Source organism: Pelecanus crispus, chromosome 2 (assembly GCF_030463565.1).
Source record: "Pelecanus crispus isolate bPelCri1 chromosome 2, bPelCri1.pri, whole genome shotgun sequence".
NCBI classification, from domain to species: Eukaryota; Metazoa; Chordata; class Aves; order Pelecaniformes; family Pelecanidae; genus Pelecanus; species Pelecanus crispus.
This window is the reverse complement of record NC_134644.1, coordinates 142,682,372-142,702,471: the sequence shown is the minus strand read 5'-3', so window position 1 is coordinate 142,702,471 and position 20,100 is coordinate 142,682,372. Positions and strand designations below refer to the sequence as shown.

Genomic DNA, 20,100 nt, shown 5'->3' with positions numbered 1-20,100 from the left:
AAAATAAAAAACCAAACCCAACAACAAAAAAAAAAATCCCAAAACCCACCCAAACCCCTCATACCCAGATATGTTTAGCCTCGTGGACAAAAATCATAATGAACATTAGCGCATTCATTAAAAAACCTAGGTGGCGTTTATAATGTAGCCTTCAGAGATGAGTGCCGCTCTCTTTTCTATTCTGAGCTCGCACTACGGTGTGATACCTGGGCAGCCGAGACTGGGTTCTGGCTGCTGGTTATTACAGTGGTGGAAGCAGCTGGAGAAATAGTTAGGCACGCAGAATTTTCCATTAATCAGAAGAAAAAGTCCTACACAGATGGTATATAGGATAGATTACGGCTAGTAATCCTTTTGTGTCCTAGAAGATTAAGGATATCCTAGTGTAGCTGCAGTCAGCTGACCTTTTTTTATTTAAATGATTGAAAATTCTTGATGCAGTTCTGCAGAGGACCAAGGCTCTTCCAGAAGCCACGAACGGTGTGCTGTGAATGTTTGTTAAAGGAACGGTCTGTTTAAGTCCAGCCCCGATTATAAATTTACAGGAAGTTAAATTTGTGCCATGTAAACAGCAGCAGCTACAAGATGGCTAAGAAATCACTTGCTAGATGGATCTATCAAATCTAAGAGGCGTAAGAGAACTGAATTTTATGAGGAGGTATAGTGAGTGTCATGTGAAGAAACAGAGCATTTCTGAATCCTGCTGTCTGGGTCGCCCCAGAAAATGAAGATGAATGCTTTGGTGGAAGAAGAGGACAGCTGCACACTCTGAATTTTCTGGCATGGATCTGTATGAAGATTACAAATCGCCCTTCGATTTCAATGCTGGAGTGAACAGAAACTATCTTTACCTGTCGCCTAGCATAAACCTTTCTCCACCTGGATCACCTACATTAGCAAAGTCTGGTAACTTTCTTCTTCTTTTTCAAAACCTCCATGTGGAAAGCTTAGTGATTAAGATCTGTAAAAAGGAACTTCTCAAATTAAGAATCTGTAAAACTTGGCTGAAATGCAGGTGTAAATGAAGGTAAAAGAGTTGACCTGTTGTTAACTCCAGTAGTTTATTAGTTTGAGTGTTTGAGTGTGTCATGTAGGTAATATCTCATGTGCTATGCATTTACCAGCTTTACCTTATTTGTTATTTCTTAATTCAGTAGAAAAGCAGTTTGAGGGAAAACAAAGTGAGCAAAAAAAAAAATTAGGAACAAAAGGGCAAGGAGTGATTTGCCTAGTTTGACTATTAGCTTTTTTTGGGGGGGAGGTAGGAATTGCATACTTGCTATGACTTCAGAGCTCTGGATAGTCTAACAGCTGCTCTTGCCTTACCACTGAAAATACCACCAGTTAACAAAAATGCCCTCTAAAACCTTTACTCTGTTCCACCTAGCATTTAAAATACTGTTAATCTTACGCTTGCAGATACTAACTGTACTTGTGCTGACCTGAGGAGCGGCTGTTGCGTGCTGTGCTGCAGGAGCATCTGTCTGTCTAGTGCTTAAACCTGCTGGTTTCTAGCTGGTAACCTGTTGTACGGAACATCTACAGCCATGCCTCCCAACAGATCCTAGTCTGGTTTTACTACCTTTCCTTTCCATTCTGTGCTGCCGGATGTGATCTTCCAGAGTAACTAAACATAGAGAAAGCTTAGCCCTACTTCAGGTGTGACAAAGCAAAGTTCCAAAGGTGTTGACTTTTTTTTTTTGGTGGGCTTGCTCTTCAAAAATCTTAAAGAAACATGCATCCCTTGGGGAACCTCTGTGTGAACTAAAACCCCTCCGTGAACTCGATGAGCTAGGGGTCTCTGGGGAACAGTGGTCAGCTTTCACCTTTGCAATTACTGCATCTCCCACCTCTTCTAAAGGAGGGGGCAGGAGCAGTGCTTTGTATCTGGTGGTGATACATCACCAGAAAAAGAAGCCCAAAGGTTGATGTTTATTTCTCATTCACTTTGAATGAATATATGATTAGTGTTGGGGAGAAGCCCAAGAACTTTCTCCCTTGAGTTGAAGAAATATGTCTTGCTTTGGCTTTTTTACTGAGATAAATGGGAAGCACTTAAATTTGATCCTTCTTATATATTGCAAAATAAATATCCTCTGTAGCACTGTACATCACTGAAATGTTGGAGTGATCTTACAATTTTGTAACAGCTCGCTCTCCTGAACTCTAACAAGTGCCTTTTTTCTTTAGCTTTGCCAGCTATATAGTGATAGCCAAAATGCTCTTCTGAGTGTCTGACACAGAAAATGTCTGTCTAAAGATAAAAATAAAACTTCGTGAAGGCTAACCCTCCCTCACCCCAAAGGCTGCTCCCCTGAAATGACCAGTACTTCCTTAAACTGCTGATGTTTACTGCTAATCTCTGAATCCAGGCCAGAAAGAGGTAGGAACTTCTGGTCAAAATAGAGCACAAACTTGGGTTGAAACCAACCAAAGCAAACCCCAAACCAGAAAACCTGTGTGTAAATTGCATGACTAATGCTTTGCCTACCCTGGCAGAATAATAGGGGCCTAAGTGCTGTTTCCCTGTACGTGATCTGTGCAGTCCTAATCAACTAACTTGTTCATGTCTTTATTTGGTTCATTTAAGTAGATCTAATAAACTGCTGGGATAATACATTAATCTTAGAAATACAAACACCTAAAAACTGACCTTAAAACTAGGTAAGTTTTCCCAATACTAGATAAGTTCCCAAATTTTTTTTCCCCAATGGAATTTTTACTCTTAAGAGTTTGAGAGATGTGAAATGCTCAGCTAAGCTTGTGTCTTGGGTTTGTGTGGCACGGTTTTGGGAGCAGGGGGGCTACAGGGGTGGATTCTGTGAGAACCTGCTAGAAGCTTCCTCTGTGTCTGATAGAGCCAATGCCAGCCGGCTCCAAGATGGCCCTGATGCTGGCCAAGGCTGAACCAATAAGCAGCAGTGGTAGCCCCTCTGTGATAACATATTTAAGAAGCCGGGGGGCAAACCCCAACAACAGGACACAAACTACTGCAGCTGGCGAGAGGAGCGAGAATATGTGAGAAGAGTGACTCTGCAGACACCAAGGTCAGTGAAGAAGGAGGGGGAGGAGGTGCTCCAGGCACCAGAGCAGAGATTCCCCTGCAGCCCATGGTGAGGCAGGCTGTGCCCCTGCAGCCCATGGAGGTCCACGGTGGAGCAGATATCCACCTGCAGCCCGGGGAGGACCCCACGCCGGAGCAGATGGATGTGCCCAAAGGAGGCTGTGACCCCATGGGAAGCCCACGCTGGAGCAGGCTCCTGGCAGGACCTGTGGAGAGGGAGGAGCCCAGGCTGGAGCAGGTTTGCTGGCAGGACTTGTAACCCCATGGGGGACCCACGCTGGAGCAGTTTGTGAAGAACTGCAGCCTGTGGGAAGGACCCACGTTGGAGAAGTTCATGGAGGACTGTCTCCCATGGGAGGGACCCCACACTGGAGTAGGGGAAGGGTGTGAGGAGTCCTTCCCTGAGGAGGAAGGAGCGGCAGAGCCAATGTGTGATGAACTGACCACAACCCCCATTCCCTGTCCCCCTGTGCTGCTTGCGGGGAGGAGGTAGAGAAAATCGGGAGTGCAGTTGAGCCTGGGAAGAAGGGAGGGGTGGGGGGAAGGTGTTTTAAGATTTAGTTTTATTTCTCATTACCCTACTCAGTTTTGATTGGCATAAATTAAACTGATTTTCCCCAAGTCGAGTCTGTTTTGCCCATGATGGCAATTGGTGAGTGATCTCTCCATGTTGTTATCTTCACCCACGAGTGGGGTTTTTTTTTTGTTATATTTTCTCTCCCCTGTCCAGTTGAGAAGGGGAGTGATAGAGCGGCTTTGGTGGGCACTTGGCATCCAGCCAGGGTCCAACCACCACAGCTTGGTTATAGCAGTTGCAGTACCAAACAACTGAATTTTAAGTCCTTTGCAACTCTAAAGATGCAAGAGAACTAATGAAAGGTAACGAGTTGGAAGCCAAGAACTACAGTTCTGCTGGTGAATGGAGAAGACCACAATTGAGCAATGCTCTCAATAACAGACTGAGCAGAAGTATTTGCATCTGTTGGCTGACTGCTATTTCCCTGGTTTCTTGCCCTGCACCCCACAAAAATACCTAAGGTGGGCCGTGCACCTTTGCTTATGAAGCTTGCTCAAAGCCAGGATCTTACTGTCTGTCAGCTGTAGTTTATGGGGTATATTTGGGTTGTATCCATGCCCTTGTGGAGGTCTGTGGGTTGTTATCTGTGCAGACAACTGCGTCTTGGTCAGGCTGCCTAGCACAGCCTTCCCATAGCACAGATGAACCCTGTGTCCTGCAAGTATTGAAATGAACTGAGGAATGGGAGCAAAGCAAGGAGAGAGGTGAACAGTAAGAGGGAATGAGAGGGGAGGTGCCAGAATAAAGACTGATGGGAAGGTGTTTGCGTACTTCAGATGGAACTAAAGAAAAAGTAATAAATGGCAGGGGGGCAAAACGTGAGGAGCAGAAGGCATGGTTAGATGTACAGGGTGTGAGTAGCAGTGATTTCCTGTCTTCCTAGAAGATTTAGAAATGGGAAGGGGAGGGGAGATCATTCCCTTGCTTCTTAGCATTGTGTCGTAAGTTCAATGTAGGCAACAAGCAGCACAAACTCCCTTAAAACGCTAGTTTTCCAAAGAGAAGGTACATTCCCCAAACGGAAGCTATTGCTGTTGGAGACAATCCAGCATGTTTTCCTACTGCTGGATTCACTTGATCTATTTTTGGTGAGATAATCCAGATGCCTCTTCATAACCAGATTGAACAGACTTTCAGCTGGATGTGCTAATGCTCTTGGAGTCAGCATGGTCTTTGGTACTTGCAAACTTTCTGAAATGGCTTTTGCAACGGCAAGCTCTGGGCCTGCAAATGGAGAACAAGGTCAGGAGTCAGAGGCCAATGCACTGGGGGCTGTAGAGTGTCAGCGGAAAATGCAGTTTAAATTGTGAGTTTTCCTTCAGTGTAGGCATATGTAATTAATAGGATAAATAGCAATTTGACAAAAAGGTATGGCATTCTTAACTGTTTGATATTAAGAAAAGGAAGTATAGAATCATAGAATGCTTTGGGTTGGAAGGGACCTTGAGAGATCATCGAGCCCAACCCCCCTGCAGTAAGCAGGGATTGAACCTGTGAACTTGGCGTTATTAGCACTGTGCTCTAACCGACTGAGCTAACCCGGCATATGTTGATGTATAAAACAAAAATTATCTGATTGAGACATGAGCTGTAATCGGGTTTTTTTTTTTTTTTGGTGCTGTAGTGCTGTGCTTTGGTTTGGGCATTAGACTTGAACTTTTTTTCTTCCAGAAAATAGTGTATTGGGAAACCTATAGGAACTACATTATATTTGTATAGAATATAGATGTAAATTTCTGGGAAAACGTGCTATAGATTTCATAAATAAATGCAGAATGGAATTTCAGGTGCTTTCTGTATGCTTCCTTCTCAGTGTACTCCGTGGTAACTTACCATTTACAAATGTTCTGCCCATGTAGCAGTGTGCTTCTAGAGGACAAGTGTTCTGGACACACATACAGGCAGAAAACATACTATTTTGGAAAGAATTTGTGGAATTGAGCTTTACCAGAGTTCAGTAACTTGATCAAGAACAAGGCTTCTTCTCTTAGGCTTGACAGCTGCTAGGAGCATCTTTCATAGAATACCTATGACTAATTACAGACTTGCAGAATCTTTTTTTCCACCTGACTTTTCAGTTGATTGTGGTGTAGCTATTTGATACCAGGCCTCACAACGAAATCATAGTGGTGGTCTCATTGCATATTAATGAGTTCTTGGATTCCCAGACCAAATGGTAGTATGGAGTGCCATCAGAAGCTGCTGAAATGAGGATGGAATTTTATCCGGTTAATTACTGTAGTGACTAGTAAGGGAACAGTACTTAATATGTCCTCAACTTGTCTGAATTACATATTTATATACACATACACACACACTCACCCTCTGTCCTTACAGACAAACAATCCTCCTGGTTTTTTTTTTTTCCTTCTATTTTAAGATTTTTCTTTCATTTCTTTTTTACTACCTATAAAGCTGTTTTATCTCTTGAACAGAGAATTAGTTCTGGGAATCCACAACCACTCCAACATGCAGTCTCTCTGCAAACTGCTCTCTCTGCAAATTAGAACAGGATTCCTTAATTCTGGCAAACTGTATGTTTAAGTGTCAGCTACAAAGATTCAAAATGGGAAATCTTTTGCTAGAAAATCTGTTTATTGCATTAAAAGGTGTTTTAAATTGATCTTAGTGCAAGCACTAAGGATGCAGAATAAATAAATCTGCATCATACTAATGTAAATAATATCATTCTCCTTCCTTTCCCTAAAGCTGTGAAGGCGAAAGTTGAGTAAGACGATAGGGATGTTTGGGATTCACACAGAGGAGTTTGGCAGAGTTTTGGTTTCTGGATTTGGAAGGGGAAGAGGCAGCAGTGTGAGTGGATGCACATCCTCATGAGTCCCTTCTCAGCGCTCCACCGCTTTGTCTGAAGTGATGGCCTTTTGTTCCCAAGCTTCTTCTCTGGGTTTCTCATCTGCCTTAATGTCCAGGTGCAAAACAGCAGCTTACTTCTAGTTCCACGCTATCTGCGACTTTCTAGCCATGGTAGTCCCAGTTACTAGGGACGGAGAGCTTGAGCAGGGTACGGGAGAAGTTCATACTTGCAGTGCAACCCTTTTCTCTGCTGTTGCTCAGCTTGCTTGTCGCCGTCACTGCTCCCAGTGTGCTGAGAATGGGCGTTTTTAATCTGATCCAGAGAGCAGTGAGGGAGGGAGCCTCTGTGTTGGTCTTGAGCACCTCCAGCGCTTCCAGAGTTTCTGTGGGCAAGAGAGAGCAGAGAGCACATGGACTCCTGGGCAGAGGTTGTGTAGGAACCACTGGTTGGGACACAGCGTTCTGCACCTTGGTTTCTGTCAGAGTAGTGGGATGCATTGTTCTCAACATGTTTCCAGTCTCCTATTATAGTAGCAGTTGCCATTATATTGAGCTTTAATACAACTTGATAGAACAAAACAGCCAGTAAAATGCCTTTGGTTTCCTGTATGCCGTAGTACTTGGGAAGCGTGACTTTGGTGTCCTCTCATCAATTTTCTTTGTGCACTGGCACAAATGGGCTGTATATTAACGTTAGCTGCTGTCTGGCAGACATGTGATGATCTGACTTTTAATGCTTTTTTCACCTCAAGGGCTGCTGAGAAGTGACTCTATACCTGAGGTTGGAGAGGATGCTGCTGCTACAGTTGGTATGGCAGAAACACTCTCAGAAGAAGAACAGGATGAGCTAAGAAAAGAGCTTGCTAAGGTAAATCTCTTGCAAATAGCTCTTAAACTGGTTTTGAGAATGAAAATCTGGGATAATGCTGTCTTTGAACATATAGTTAATGCTTTGCATATTTTTTTCTGTGAGTGTGTAAAGCTGGGTATGGCACTCCTGTGTATTGTGGGGAGGGAAAGGGAAGGTGTCAAGGAGAAAAGAACAGCCAGTTCTAGCTATGAGGAATTAAGCTAGAAGTGCTGATTGTAGAGATCTTAAACCAGGATGCATAAATGCCTAACCCTTTTTTTCCTCAAGTGAGAAGGGGGTAAATAAGCTGTCAAAGAGAACATGGTTGGAAGCCAAAACCAAGTGTTATCTCAACTGGTGTGGAGTAACTAAAGCTGTTGTTTTCATGAAGGATGCTTTGTAGTAATATCTATGTAGATACTGTTCTGCTAATGTCTAACCATGTAACTGTTCTTGTCCATAGTTCATACAGCAGAACTTTTAAGAGTGAGTTGACGTAGTGCTCTTCGAAGGACAGTCGAATATTCAAGCCTGATACCTGCGTTTCAAAAGTTGTCACAGTTAAGCTTTACTGAGTTGCCAGTCTTTTTTTTTTTTTTTTTTTTTTTTTTTTTTTGTAGCTCTGTGTGACTTTAGGACCCTAATAAAAGGCACTAATTTAAGCCTAAGGTTAGCTGTGAAATAAGCACATTTAATGCAGTCTTGGTTTTGGTAGTCCTGAGTATTACTTCATGCCAAACCAATCAGCTGAAGATGGTGAGGGAAATCTGGTCCTGCTAGGGTCCATCACACTGGACTTTGGACAGGTATCCAAAACAAAGGTGCATTTTAAATATTGGTATTTCCTCAAAGGACCTTAAATGAGTGGGCAGCCTGATACTCTAAAGTAGGGTGGTCCAGTCTGGATGAGGAAGTAGAGTTGGATGTATTCCTTCGCCTTTGTACATATGGCCTTAGTGCCTCTGTCACATCTATATAGCCCACAGAATGGCATCGTAAAACTGTTTTAACGTCTCTGATTATGACCTGGTTGTGCTTCTGTGAGAGGATTAAGTGAACATCTGTGTAAAGATGGAAGTATACAAACAATACAGTTTTCTAGTTGCTGAACAGGTGCTGTGTTTTTGGGGGGTTGGGGTTGTTTTTTTTTTTTTGCTCTGGGGAAGGCAATCCTGTGGCTGGATCCAGCCTGCAGTTGATGGCTTAAGCCACAAAAGAACCTTTCTGTTCAAGCAAGGCAACAAAACTTGTGTATGGATCAGACATGCTCTGAGCTTCCTGATACTCGTCATACATTGGTATCTCTTCTGACGTGGAAGGAGAATACAGGCTTGGCTCTTGTCCCAGGTTTGACTAATCTTCAAGCTTCACATAGGCTTAATGTTGTCTAAAGGTAATGATTTCTAACTATGCAGTCTTTTACTTACCAACTTCCTTGTGCGTATTCCAGTAACAGAGCTAGCTGCAGGTAGATTACCTTCTCACTAGCTCTTGTTGTAGATGATGTTGGATTTCCCTTTCAGTATTTAGAAACAACTGTGAGGCAATGTTAAAAATGTGTTAGCCCTCCCATTACTGGTGCCTAGTAGATGTTTTAATAAATACATAGTTAAGTGGCTGGGTATATTGCTTGTTAACTTGCATCTCATCAACTCTGCTGCCACAGGTGGAAGAGGAAATCCAGACGCTCTCACAAGTGCTAGCTGCCAAAGAGAAGCATCTAGCAGAAATCAAGAGAAAGTTGGGAATTAACTCATTACAGGAACTAAGGCAGAACATTACCAAAAGCTGGCAAGATGTTACATCAACCACAGCGTATGTACCAGTTCATGATGATTGTCTCAGCTGTTGAGGTGAAAACTATGTAGTTCTTGTGTCATGTCTAAATCCCGTTCTTGTGAAATGAGATGAGTGTAGATAACACAAAGTTAAGTTGCAGTAAACCTTATCTGGATAAATCATCATAGATTTCTTTAGCTGTATCATCTCATGCACAATAAGAATGATTGACCATAATATGGGTGATTCTAATACACTTTTTGTCTGACAGATCTGAGATACCGTTACTGAGATACCAAAGTGTCCTAAGTCCACGAGAATACCCTTCTTTTCCAGTCTGAAAAATTGTTGTAAAGTGAGCTCGTGCAGGAAGAGTGCAAAGTCAGAGTTAATGTTCTTGCCAAACACATCTGTTAGCTTAAGGTCTAGAGTGAGCTGCCTTCTGCAATTAATGACTACACAGAATGTAAGAGGATGTACCTCAAATTTTTTATGGTGAAGTTTATTGACAAAACTATTTGGTACAAGATTTTAGACGCTTGGCACAAAAAATAGACCTCTGTTCTTTTTCAGTGGGTGTGCATGGTGTTGTTTTCATGGGGTTTTTGTTTTGGTTGGTGGTGGTTTGGTGGTGGTTTGTTTTTTGGTTGGGTTTTTTTTTTTTTTTTTTGAGGTCCTACAATAGCAGATAGTATCTGTTCTGAGGGTTGGTTAGTAGGTGCATGTTGGTGAACCTGGTCTGAAGTCTGAGGTGGCAGAGATGCTGTAGCCAGATGGGACTGCAAGGCTCAAGATAATCTCTTGAATAGCTTGTTCATTTGACCCCAGAATTGAAGTATGCCTCTGGGTTTGATACAAATTTACATATGCTAACAGGTTCCTTATGTGTTCTGTTAAAATAACTACAGACTTAATTTTGTTTGAACACAGATACAAGAAAACATCAGAAACACTGTCTCAGGCTGGTCAGAAGGCTTCTGCTGCTTTTTCATCTGTTGGTTCAGTCATAACGAAGAAGTTTGAAGATGTCAGGTAGGTTTCTTTAGCTTTTTCCAAATAGTTGCATTTTTGATTTAAGCAGGTGATCACTGAAATAAATTTATGCTGTTAACCACTGAAATAAATTTATGCTGTTAATGTACATAGCAGTTCTAAAAGTCTGTCAAGAACCCTTAGTATCAGTTTTAGGAGAGCTGAGTGACTTGCTGCAAAATTGGCTTGTATGTCCTCACTGATGCAGAAGAGTTCTGTGGTGTGTGTATTTTATATATGCAAGAGAAGCAACGTATGCTATTACCTTCACTGCTACTCTTATTTTTCTGGTAGGATTGCAGGTGGCTGTGTCTCTGCCTGCCTCTGTGTGATGCTCTAGCATTGTCATTTCTGTTCTGACTTTCTCAGCTTGTGGAGTGCTACATTTAAACTACTAATGTCTTTAACTGTTTGTGGTTTGGTTGGGTTGTTCGCTGTTTTTGTGTTGTGGTTTCCTTTCAGGAGTGTTTTATTTCTTTGTAAGCTGTTCTACCTCATAGCAGTGGCTTGATTTTATTACCTTTTTAAGGGACTATTGGCACTTTTAAATTCTCAAATATTGGCATACAATGTATTTTGACTTTGTGTTAAGTGACACAGCCCTTCATGCAAATTAGGTAAGTTTGGTGGTCATTTTTAGCACTATTGTAAGCTGCATGCAAAACTCTTCCTGGACGCAATCCAGTCATATGCTTAGCTTACAATTATTTGTTTGATTTACTACTGGAACAGGTACAGCTATTCAGCTGTGCTTGTAATTTGTGGTGGATAGTGGATCAAACTTATTTTTCAGTTATTGGACAAGTAAAAATTCACACACTCTAACAGAATATTGCTGCATTGGAAAGCAGTGTAATAAAATCAGCCCTCTGTTTTAAAGTGCTGCCATTAACCTCTTTCTTGCTTTTTGAAGTCTAGTGAGAAAACACTTTGAGGTGCAGCTACATAGTTACATATTTTTCTTCAGATTTATCAGAACTTCCTTTCTCTCTTTAATGCTTACTCGGCATTGTGCAGACTACAGGCATTTTCACATTCCTTTAGGTAAGGTGGGCGCAAGAATTGTTTCTGAAACTAAGCATGTAGTCAGACTGTCTCCATTAAAATTTTTAAATAAGTTTTGTCTGTAAAAGGTAATTTCTTTTTTTCTCCAGTGTTAGTTACTGTAAAACTGAAGCTCTTTTAAATGTCACGGAAGTTGTTTCTTCATGTTCACCTGGTAACTGTCCCAGAACATGAAATCTTGAGAATACATAATAATCAATTAGTCTCTCTTCCTTGTAAGAAAGGAATCTGTTAAAATGATTCTGCAAGGTGGGTTTTTTTGGGTTTGGTTTTTTTTTTTTTTTAGACAGACAGAATATGGTTTTGAGGTCAATGGCATGCAGAATTCCTCCTTCTCTTTGTCTGTACAGTGTTTGTGCCTTGAACAGAGTAGAAATTTTCCTTTTTCTGTGTCTATTACAATAGCTGTTTAGCATTGTGACTCTAATCAAATCATGAGAGTCTAAATGGAAAATAGTTTATGCATTTTCTGTTCATAGTTTGTCCAGTGAAACAGTTCTTATCTTTGAGTTGATTACTTCAGCAGCTCCAGACACTGAGTATTTTAGTTACTTTGTCTGCATTACATTTTATCTGCCTAGTCTAAGCAAATATTCAGTGTTAAGTTTTGAGTAGTTAAAATTCCTGTGTAGCAACTTCTGTCCATTGCCTCTCATCCCGTCTGTGCACACCTCTGAGTCTGGCTTCATCTTTTCTGTACTCTTCCACTAAGTAGCTAAAGACAGCAGCAGGATCTCTATAAAGATGTAGGGATCTGGCTCCTAGAATACTAATTAGGAGCTATAGCCCCAGGGGCAGCGCCTGGGGGGGGAGATGGGCAGCAGAACAGGACACTATGAGAACTCAGACTATGAAGTGAGCTCAGTTTGCTCAAGTACAAGAATAGCAGCCTGTCTGAAATGCCTCCCCTTTAGCATCAGTAAGACAAAGGGAGCCTGGAAGATGTCTCTATACCTTCTGGATGCAGAGCTCTGCTACTTACTTAACAGGGTTAACCTTTCTTCCTTAAGGCTATGGTGTTCCCTTCCTAGTATTAGACTGTTGCATTTGACAAGGACAAGCACAAACGCATAGCTTTCTTCTGGCTTCAGGAATTTAGTACCTCAAAAGAAGTGCGTCCTAATTACTCAAGTTAGTGGCTGGGTGGGTGTTGAGTACTCTCTATCAGAAACTGGGCCACTGGGAGGGAATGTAACAGGGCCAAATTTGTCCATGCTGCTGGTGTGCTTCCTGAGGAGAATCACGGCAATGGAAATTCAAGGTATAGTTATAAGTTCAGGAGCAGCTGGGTTTAAAAACAAAAAAAAGTGGGAAGAATTAGTGCTGTTCAAGATCTTAGTTGCACTTAAACAGAAGATTAAAAACCTTTGAGTTTTTCGCTTTCATGAAGACCAAGTTCATCTGGGATTCAACCAGTGAATTCAGGTCCCAGGGTTACATGACTACTCAAGTGGTGTCTACTTTTAAGACTGCACAAGTCTGAACTTTAGGAAGTCTTAGATGCCCAAGTTCTTTCCTGGAAATGAGAATTGATGGGCCTGATACATACTTGAACAAATACTGAATATGCAGGTGGATTTTTATTCTTAAACTCTTAAGAGGCTTCTTCATCGAGGCTTTGCTTTTCTTGTACTGTTTTAGCTTAGGGACTTCTCAGCTGTAACAGCACGATTTCTTCTGTGTTGGACTATTTCCACATGTCCCATGCAGCAAACATCACATGCAGGTCTTCATTCTTGCACTGCAAAGTGATTTTGGATGGAGTTGTGAAAGGGAGTAAGGCAGCTGGTAGAGCTGTGGACCTGGAAAGTACTGAAATAGAAAGGAAGAGAGAGGACTGGTAGTGTGAAGTCAGTGCATTATTGCTTCCTTTTTGCGGCTTGGTTTTTTTTTTTTTTCTTTCCCCTCTGCATTTTGTTATGCTGAAAATGAACTCTGTTCCTTCTTAGGTTTCTCTTAATTCCTTTACTCTCCTTTATAAGAACGTCTTGAACTCTTGATGAGCTGCCATCCTTGTGTAGGCAACATCAGTATTATGTGCAAAACAGCAGTAGTACCAAGATGTAGCTCTGGGCAAACTTCCTGAGCAATCATGACTTTGCACTTAGCTCCTCTTGCACTCCATCCATCTTATGGAGCAGAAGTCCTCATCTTTGCCCTGTTCTGAGATTGCAAAATAACTTTGCTTGGTTTGGAAATCTGATATTATCATGGACTCATGGATCACCGTTTATTGGCGTATCAGCTGGAAACCTAACTATTAACAAAAGTCAATAACTAGTGCTTATGCACTCTTAAGCCTGTGTTTTCCAGGCAGGGACTCTGGCATACCTCCTTGTGCATTTTCAAAATCGGAGGCAATGTGGTAGCTATAAAAATAGTGTGAAGGGTAAGAAAGCTTTTAATGCAATACAAAATACATGGAAGGCTGGAGAGCAACTTACTGTGCCTTTTTTTTTTTTTGTTTTGTTATTTTTTTTAAAGCTAGGGGTTTGCTTGTGAGCATTGTAAAAAGGGCTTCTCTTCTTCAAACTGCCGAACTTGATGGCCTAGTTGAGTGAATTGTTTGATGTGGCATTCTGTCATTTGTGAGAAGAAATACAAGTTCTCTTCTTTGTAAAGTTTTTCAAGGCTTAATCGTGCTTCTTTGCATTACTTGAAGAACAGGTGATTTGATGTTAAAAGATGATCAACTGCACTTACCTAATCCAGTTCTCTTGCAAACCAGATTGTTCTGTGATAAAACTATGTACTATCTTACGGTGACATTTTACAAAATGGATACTGAGTATATGTAAGTGTATTGTACAACAGCAACTAAATCCTTCATGAATGTACGAATAGTTCTTCCATTAAATGATCTCTGTGAGATTAAACTAAACTCCCCTAGATGCCTGTTAAAAGATCTGCAATACACTGTAGGTTGTTGCTTTTCAGTGTGAGCAGGTCTACAGACTGTAAATATATATGGGGAAAAGAAGGTAACTTTCACCCTCTTTAGCCTTAAACTTCTTGCAGGGAGGCACTTCCTGCAGCATAAGGGGAAGTGGCTGAGCATGACTGGCCAAAGAGAACTAGTTAGTATCAGCCTGTTTAGTTCTGGACTAAAACTTGGCACATAGCAAGACCAGAACTTATAGTAATCCACATCACAGAGCGAGGAATATAAATCACACTCCAGAAGACAATCAACTTCTATGTACTCTGGAAAAGGTTGTGGAAGCCAAACCGTCTGTGAAGATGAAACACAGCAGAATTGGGGTTGGGGAAAGGGATGAAACATGGCCACACATTACTGACATGTGTCAGAAAAACATCTGGCCTTTTCGTATCTGATTCCCAGCACGCTGCACCTACAAAATGACCTTCAGTTGTGCATCTACCTTAAGGGATCCCAACCTTAAGGGAACTTTTTACATGTGTAGTATTTTTTCTATCACTGTATTCTGCTGATGAGCCTTCCAAAACAATCTCTTAAAACTTGTTCTGCAATGAATTCGTAACGTTTTTCCTTCTGTGAATGTATTTCCCATTGTGCTGAAATACTAACTGGAGTTTTGGAGGTGCTCAAATGTGAGAGATTTCGCCCCCACGCAAATTGCCTGGAAAGTATTCTCTTGAAAGACATCGTAAAGCCCAGTCAAAATTTGACATTCCAAATATAGTTACGAAAAACTGTGATCATCTGTTCTAACTTACTGTTATGGTGTTTGACAAGAAACATTTCACATATAAGACTGAATTGTATGAAGAGTAAACAGGGATTTTTCTAGAATATCTAACTAAATTAGATTCCAGATGGTCTTGAAGTTATTTGGAAGCTCCTTAATCTGTATCCAGTCACCTTTGGTTTAGTGGTGGACTTGGTAGTGTTAGGTTAATGGTTGGACTTGATGATCTTAAAGGTCTTTTCCAACCTAAATGATTCTATGATTCTATGACCTTCTAGGAGTAGGTGTGTGTTGTCACTAAACAAACAGTAACCGTATAGCAACACTGGCAGGTTACAGAAATCCTCCATGAATTTCAGAACCAGGTTGAGACTAGGACTTCCCCCTGCCCCAAGCATAAACCTGACCTTGAATACGGATTGATGTGACTGCTCCTGCTAGATAATCTATATTGATGAGTAGATAATTTGTATTGATGAGTATGGAAATCTTACACTGAATTGAAATGGAAGCTTTCTGAATGTAGGAATAATTCTTTCAGTAGGGAGATTAGTTGACTGATAAGACTCTTGAGTGCTCACTTTCTACTTGATATTGTCAAAACTGTAAATGCAGCATGTCTCTCATTTGCTTGAGAAACTTAAGTAGACAGACTGTTGCAGCTGGGCAGAATATGTACTAACAAGCATGGCACTTGAATCTTTCTAAGGAAAAAAGTTGTTGCAGCTTTTGCTCTCTGCGTGTGTGCGTGCATGGCTAAGCAATTTTAAAAAGCAAAACCAAGCAGTTACTATACAAGACTATAAGACTGTTTGCCTGTTTACCAAAGATTGTATCTAGAAGTCAGCTCTCTAAGCCAGTTTCTTCTCAGTCTATCACTTAAACTAACTTCTCGCTTTCTTTTTTCTTAATGCTGGCATTTAGTATACGCTCCATACAACACTCAATTAGCATGCCTATTATGAGGTAATGTATGCATAATCCAGCTGTTGGATTTATTTATTTTCATGTGTGGAATCAAGTCACATTGAACTTAAGTCAACTAACAGATTTAAAACAAAACCAAAAAACCCACCCAACTTTGTAATGGATTTCCTGTACTAACATGTATGATAAAATTTGTTTTATTCTGCGTAATGGTGGTGGTTATCGCACATCTGGAATGTGACCAAGTGCACTTTCCTGCTGTTTGGAGAACTATAACAACTTTTCCCTGCCTGTTAGAAATTTAATGCTACTAAATGATTCCAAGTTTAAAAGGCAATAGCTTGGCATCTGGTTTAGAACAATGAAAGTGAGTAAAAAATACTGCGGTTTCACAAAAAGTCTCTTGCTGACTTGGAGTGCTTGCCTTTTCTCTCCCCTTGCTTGGCACTGTCCCTTCATCTCCTGAGAGAGTCTGGTTTGATATATATATATGTCAATGTGTGCTTTCCCAGATGAAAGAGTGCTGCTAAGTGTGTGGGTGACCTACACAAATACCAAGCAAAGGGGGAAGGGAAGCTTAAGACCTCTTTTGAAAAAACCCTCCTGTCTTTCATCTGTATATAATATTTTTGAGTCTGCTACAAATCCTTAGTCCTGGTCCACTGAAGGCAAGCATTTTCCATCCTGCACAAAGGCAGAAAAGGTGTACAAGCTATTGCACAAATTTGCAAATGGCAGTGACAGCTAGTTGGAGCATTAAACCACTCTTCTGACCCTAATAAATAATATACTGGCCCTCAGCATTGAAAACCCCGAGCTGTCTTCCTCTTCATATGCAGAGCTTACCATTTGTAATCACAGCTGTCTCCAGCACTTAAAAGGCAAAGGAGATTCTCCCTTAAATTTAACATGTTAGCAGAAAATGCCACTATGAACCATGTTTTGTTAATTGAACATAGAGCCTATTAAATTAGTTTTCCTATAGCAAGTGAAAAAACTCTGACAAGCTTACAAGCTTTCTTCAGCAATAATGTACTAGGCTAACCAGAAGCGATGAGTAAGCTTTTCTGAACAAATCCTTTAAGCCAGGAACCTGTTTGAAATCACTGGGAATAAGCTAAACGTAAAATACTGGCTAGTCCTCCCTTCCTTGTTGTGATGAAAGATCCTATTGCTGAGCTTGGCAATGCTTAGTTGCCAAAGATACGAATGAGCTGCAACTTGAGTGTGTTAGAATTTTAGTTTTGTAGTACTTAGGGACATCCAGATCTAAACTATTTTTAGGCTACCCTGAAAACAAGGGAAGAGCCCCAAACAAACAAAACTCATGTTGACATTGGAAAAAGCAACCGTCTGCTTGTTTTCTGGTATTTATAGACTAACCAGATATGTTTTTAATTCTGTGGTTCCTTTTTTTATTTTCCTAGAAATTCTCCTACTTTCAAATCCTTTGAGGAAAAAGTTGAAAACTTAAAGGTAAGCATTACTACAACACCTTGGTGATTTTGGAGCGGTGGATGTGGAGAAAAGACTAAGTGGACTCTGGGTAGCCTGGTTTTTAGTTATTGGTAAACTGTTGAAGGTGCTTAGATGACATCTTTTTAAGTACTGTGGAAATTGTTTCTCTGCCTAATGATCTGAGAATAAAAAAAAGGGGCTTCCTGCACCTCTTACAGGAGGATGCCTTTAACTAGGATGACTAACAGCTAGCTAACCTGCACAAACAGCTAGTATAACCTACCTAGCATTATGTATCTAAAATGCTCTAGGCTTTTATTTCCATGCCTTCCTAAGGACTGGTATCTTACACAGGAGTATAGCTTGGAATGTTTCTCATATTTCTGGCATAAAATACACAAGGTCTTTGTACCTTAATTTAAAATTTACTCACAAAAGCCTCAAGTGCCAGAAACAACCATTAATAGCTCTCCAGGTAAAAAATCACTTTAAAAATAACTAATACATGTAACTGGAACCAGATTTGACTGTTGTCCTAGGCACACTGGGTTCGAAGAGAAGCATGCAAGTGATAGCATGGGGAACTAGACATTCCCTTGCAAACTAATTGGCATTAACGCTCCTGCCATGCCACAGGGTATATATACTGTAGAGGGATGTGAAAAGGCAAACACGTTATCTGGAGAAAGTAAAATAGTTACTATGCTCCACTGAAGATCTCCAGAACTGCTGCCGAGACTGAAAACTGGTCAAGGTTTGTTCTTGAGCACTACGGAAGCGAGTTTTAACTCTGAATTTTTGAAAGCTTAAATGGCTTGAAAGGCTGCATACCTGTATCCATTTTTAACTGAGGGTGTGTCAACCTTCAGACACCCTGGAATCAGGGCTGCTTCATGCTTTGTGTATCTCAAAGTCAAAGGGACGCCGCTATGTTCATCTGCTGCTGGTGACTGCTTTCTGCATGATACTTCGACTTGTCTTTAGAGTATTGTGGAGGTAGCCCAGTCCTGAAAAAGCTGCTCTGCTGAAAAGAGTTATTAAACTTTTTCAAGCAGGGGTACGGGGTTTTATCCAGTTAACCATGTTTGGCATGCCAAATAACTGCAATCTTATGCTGAGGCTCTGTCTATGTTCTAGTCTAAAGTCGGAGGAAGCAAACCTGCTGGGGGAGACTTTGGAGAAGTTCTCAACTCTGCTGCCAATGCCAGTGCCACAGAAACTATTGCAGAACAGACACAGGAGGAGACCCACTGAGATTCCTGCCTCTGTCCTGCTACCCACTGCCAGATGCTGCAAGCAAAAACTAAGCACACTTGTAACATTCTTTGCGCTCTTTCCACCAGATGTGCTTTTATTTAGCACGTAGTTATTTTACCAGATTAACTGATACTGAGCTTGTTCGTGGGTTCAAAATATTTTTGAAACTAAAATACATTGTTTGGGGTTTTGTGTGGGAAGGGGAATTTTTAGCCTTTCAAGCATTTAAAGGACTTATCTGTAATTTGAAGGCAACCTTTAAAATATAGCAATGAAAAAAAACTCTTGAGAAGTTAATTATACTGTACATATACTGTGGATACGTAATTACTTTTGAATCTGTAACTACTGCTCAACTTGATCGTTATGAATTTACTGCTGCTGCCGAACTGAAGCTTGTTACTTCACTCCCTTGTGATTCTTTCAGTTAAGTGTTGCCTGCACAGGACACCAGACTAGGAGGATCGCTCCCAGCTAAAGAAAGGACTTCTGCTTCAATGGGCTTTAAACAACTTATTCATAGCAGGATTACACATGGGTAGGAACGTACTGTCTTACGAGTGTGTTCCTCACACAACAGATGTGGATACAGTAATATGTAACATCAAAAGCTTATTGATTTGTCTGTGGATTATCCACCTAGGAAACTTCTGACCATCACAGATGGAAGCAGGATGCCTAGTAGTGCTGGTTTGGTTCAGTTACAATAACATTTTCAGTCTTGTTTTTTGTACATGATGTTAATGTGGTATACTCTGCTAAACTTTTGATCAGTCGTGAATAGATTAATCTTATTTCACACATGGTGGTGTCACATTTACACTAACAAAGCATGGACTGTAAGAATAAGCCTGAAGACGAAAGTGGTTCTTTTTTAGGCATCAAGAGAACAGCTCTCAAATGCTAATGTTGTTTCTCTTGTAGGCTCACTATCGAAAACATCTGCTACACTCTTACCTTTTTTTTTTTACGTGTTAAAGTCCTGTACTGCTGGCATCCCTATTCCTGTTTAAGACCCCAGAAATCTGTTTCGAGAGGTGCACAGTGTCATACCGCAGCATAGCTCTCTTAACAAGATCTGTTCTCCTACATGTTGCTTTATCTGATGTACTCTTCAAATTTCTTGTTTTGTATGTTTCTAGCACATGGTGTCGGTATGGTTAGAACTTTTGGTGAGTGTTTTATCACCATGGTTAGAACTGGAAACAAGTTTTGAAACATTTTGTGTGAAATCCATGAAACTTTTTCTTCCAGACACCTGTGGCAATTGAAAAGTTGGCTCCTGACAACCTTGTTAGCATGTCAGATGTAGTATATATGCTTAATTATGTGTGAGAACCTTAATAAAAACCTGTATGTGAGGAATGCATTGTCCTGTGAATATGGAGGATTATATAAATAAGAAATTTTTATTTCTAATTGAAACAGTCCTTTAAGTTTGGTTTCAAAGTAGTGCTGTTATATACTACTGTACTAGGGGGAATCTGCATGGATGAGCTTGGCATTTCTAGAGAAGACTAGGCCTAGGTTGTCTTCTAAACTGCTGTTTAAATGGGTTGAGATGTACCCTCAGTGTGGCAGCTGCACCTTAATGAAGGAGTGGAGA

General features: G+C 40.8%; 1 protein-coding gene across 4 annotated transcripts in view; it reads left to right on the top strand.

Annotated features, from left to right (window-relative positions):
* Positions 1 to 734: 734 nt before the first annotated feature.
* Positions 735 to 20,100, top strand: part of TPD52 (tumor protein D52) — a 110,275-nt gene continuing 90,909 nt past the window's right edge. Inside the window, exons 1-8 of one of the 4 annotated variants that reach the window (XM_009484447.2) lie at positions 735 to 906; positions 7,208 to 7,323; positions 8,972 to 9,120; positions 10,015 to 10,116; positions 11,134 to 11,160; positions 15,777 to 15,818; positions 17,207 to 17,255; positions 18,375 to 18,821. In XM_009484447.2, coding sequence (XP_009482722.1) covers positions 735 to 906; positions 7,208 to 7,323; positions 8,972 to 9,120; positions 10,015 to 10,116; positions 11,134 to 11,160; positions 15,777 to 15,818; positions 17,207 to 17,255; positions 18,375 to 18,491 — 774 coding nt within the window. In that variant the 3' untranslated portion in view covers positions 18,492 to 18,821. Of the gene's footprint in view, positions 907 to 7,207; positions 7,324 to 8,971; positions 9,121 to 10,014; positions 10,117 to 11,133; positions 11,161 to 15,776; positions 15,819 to 17,206; positions 17,256 to 18,374; positions 18,822 to 20,100 lie in introns of those variants that run through there. The other 3 variants (XM_009484448.2, XM_009484450.2, XM_075704865.1) reach the window with 3 other exon arrangements.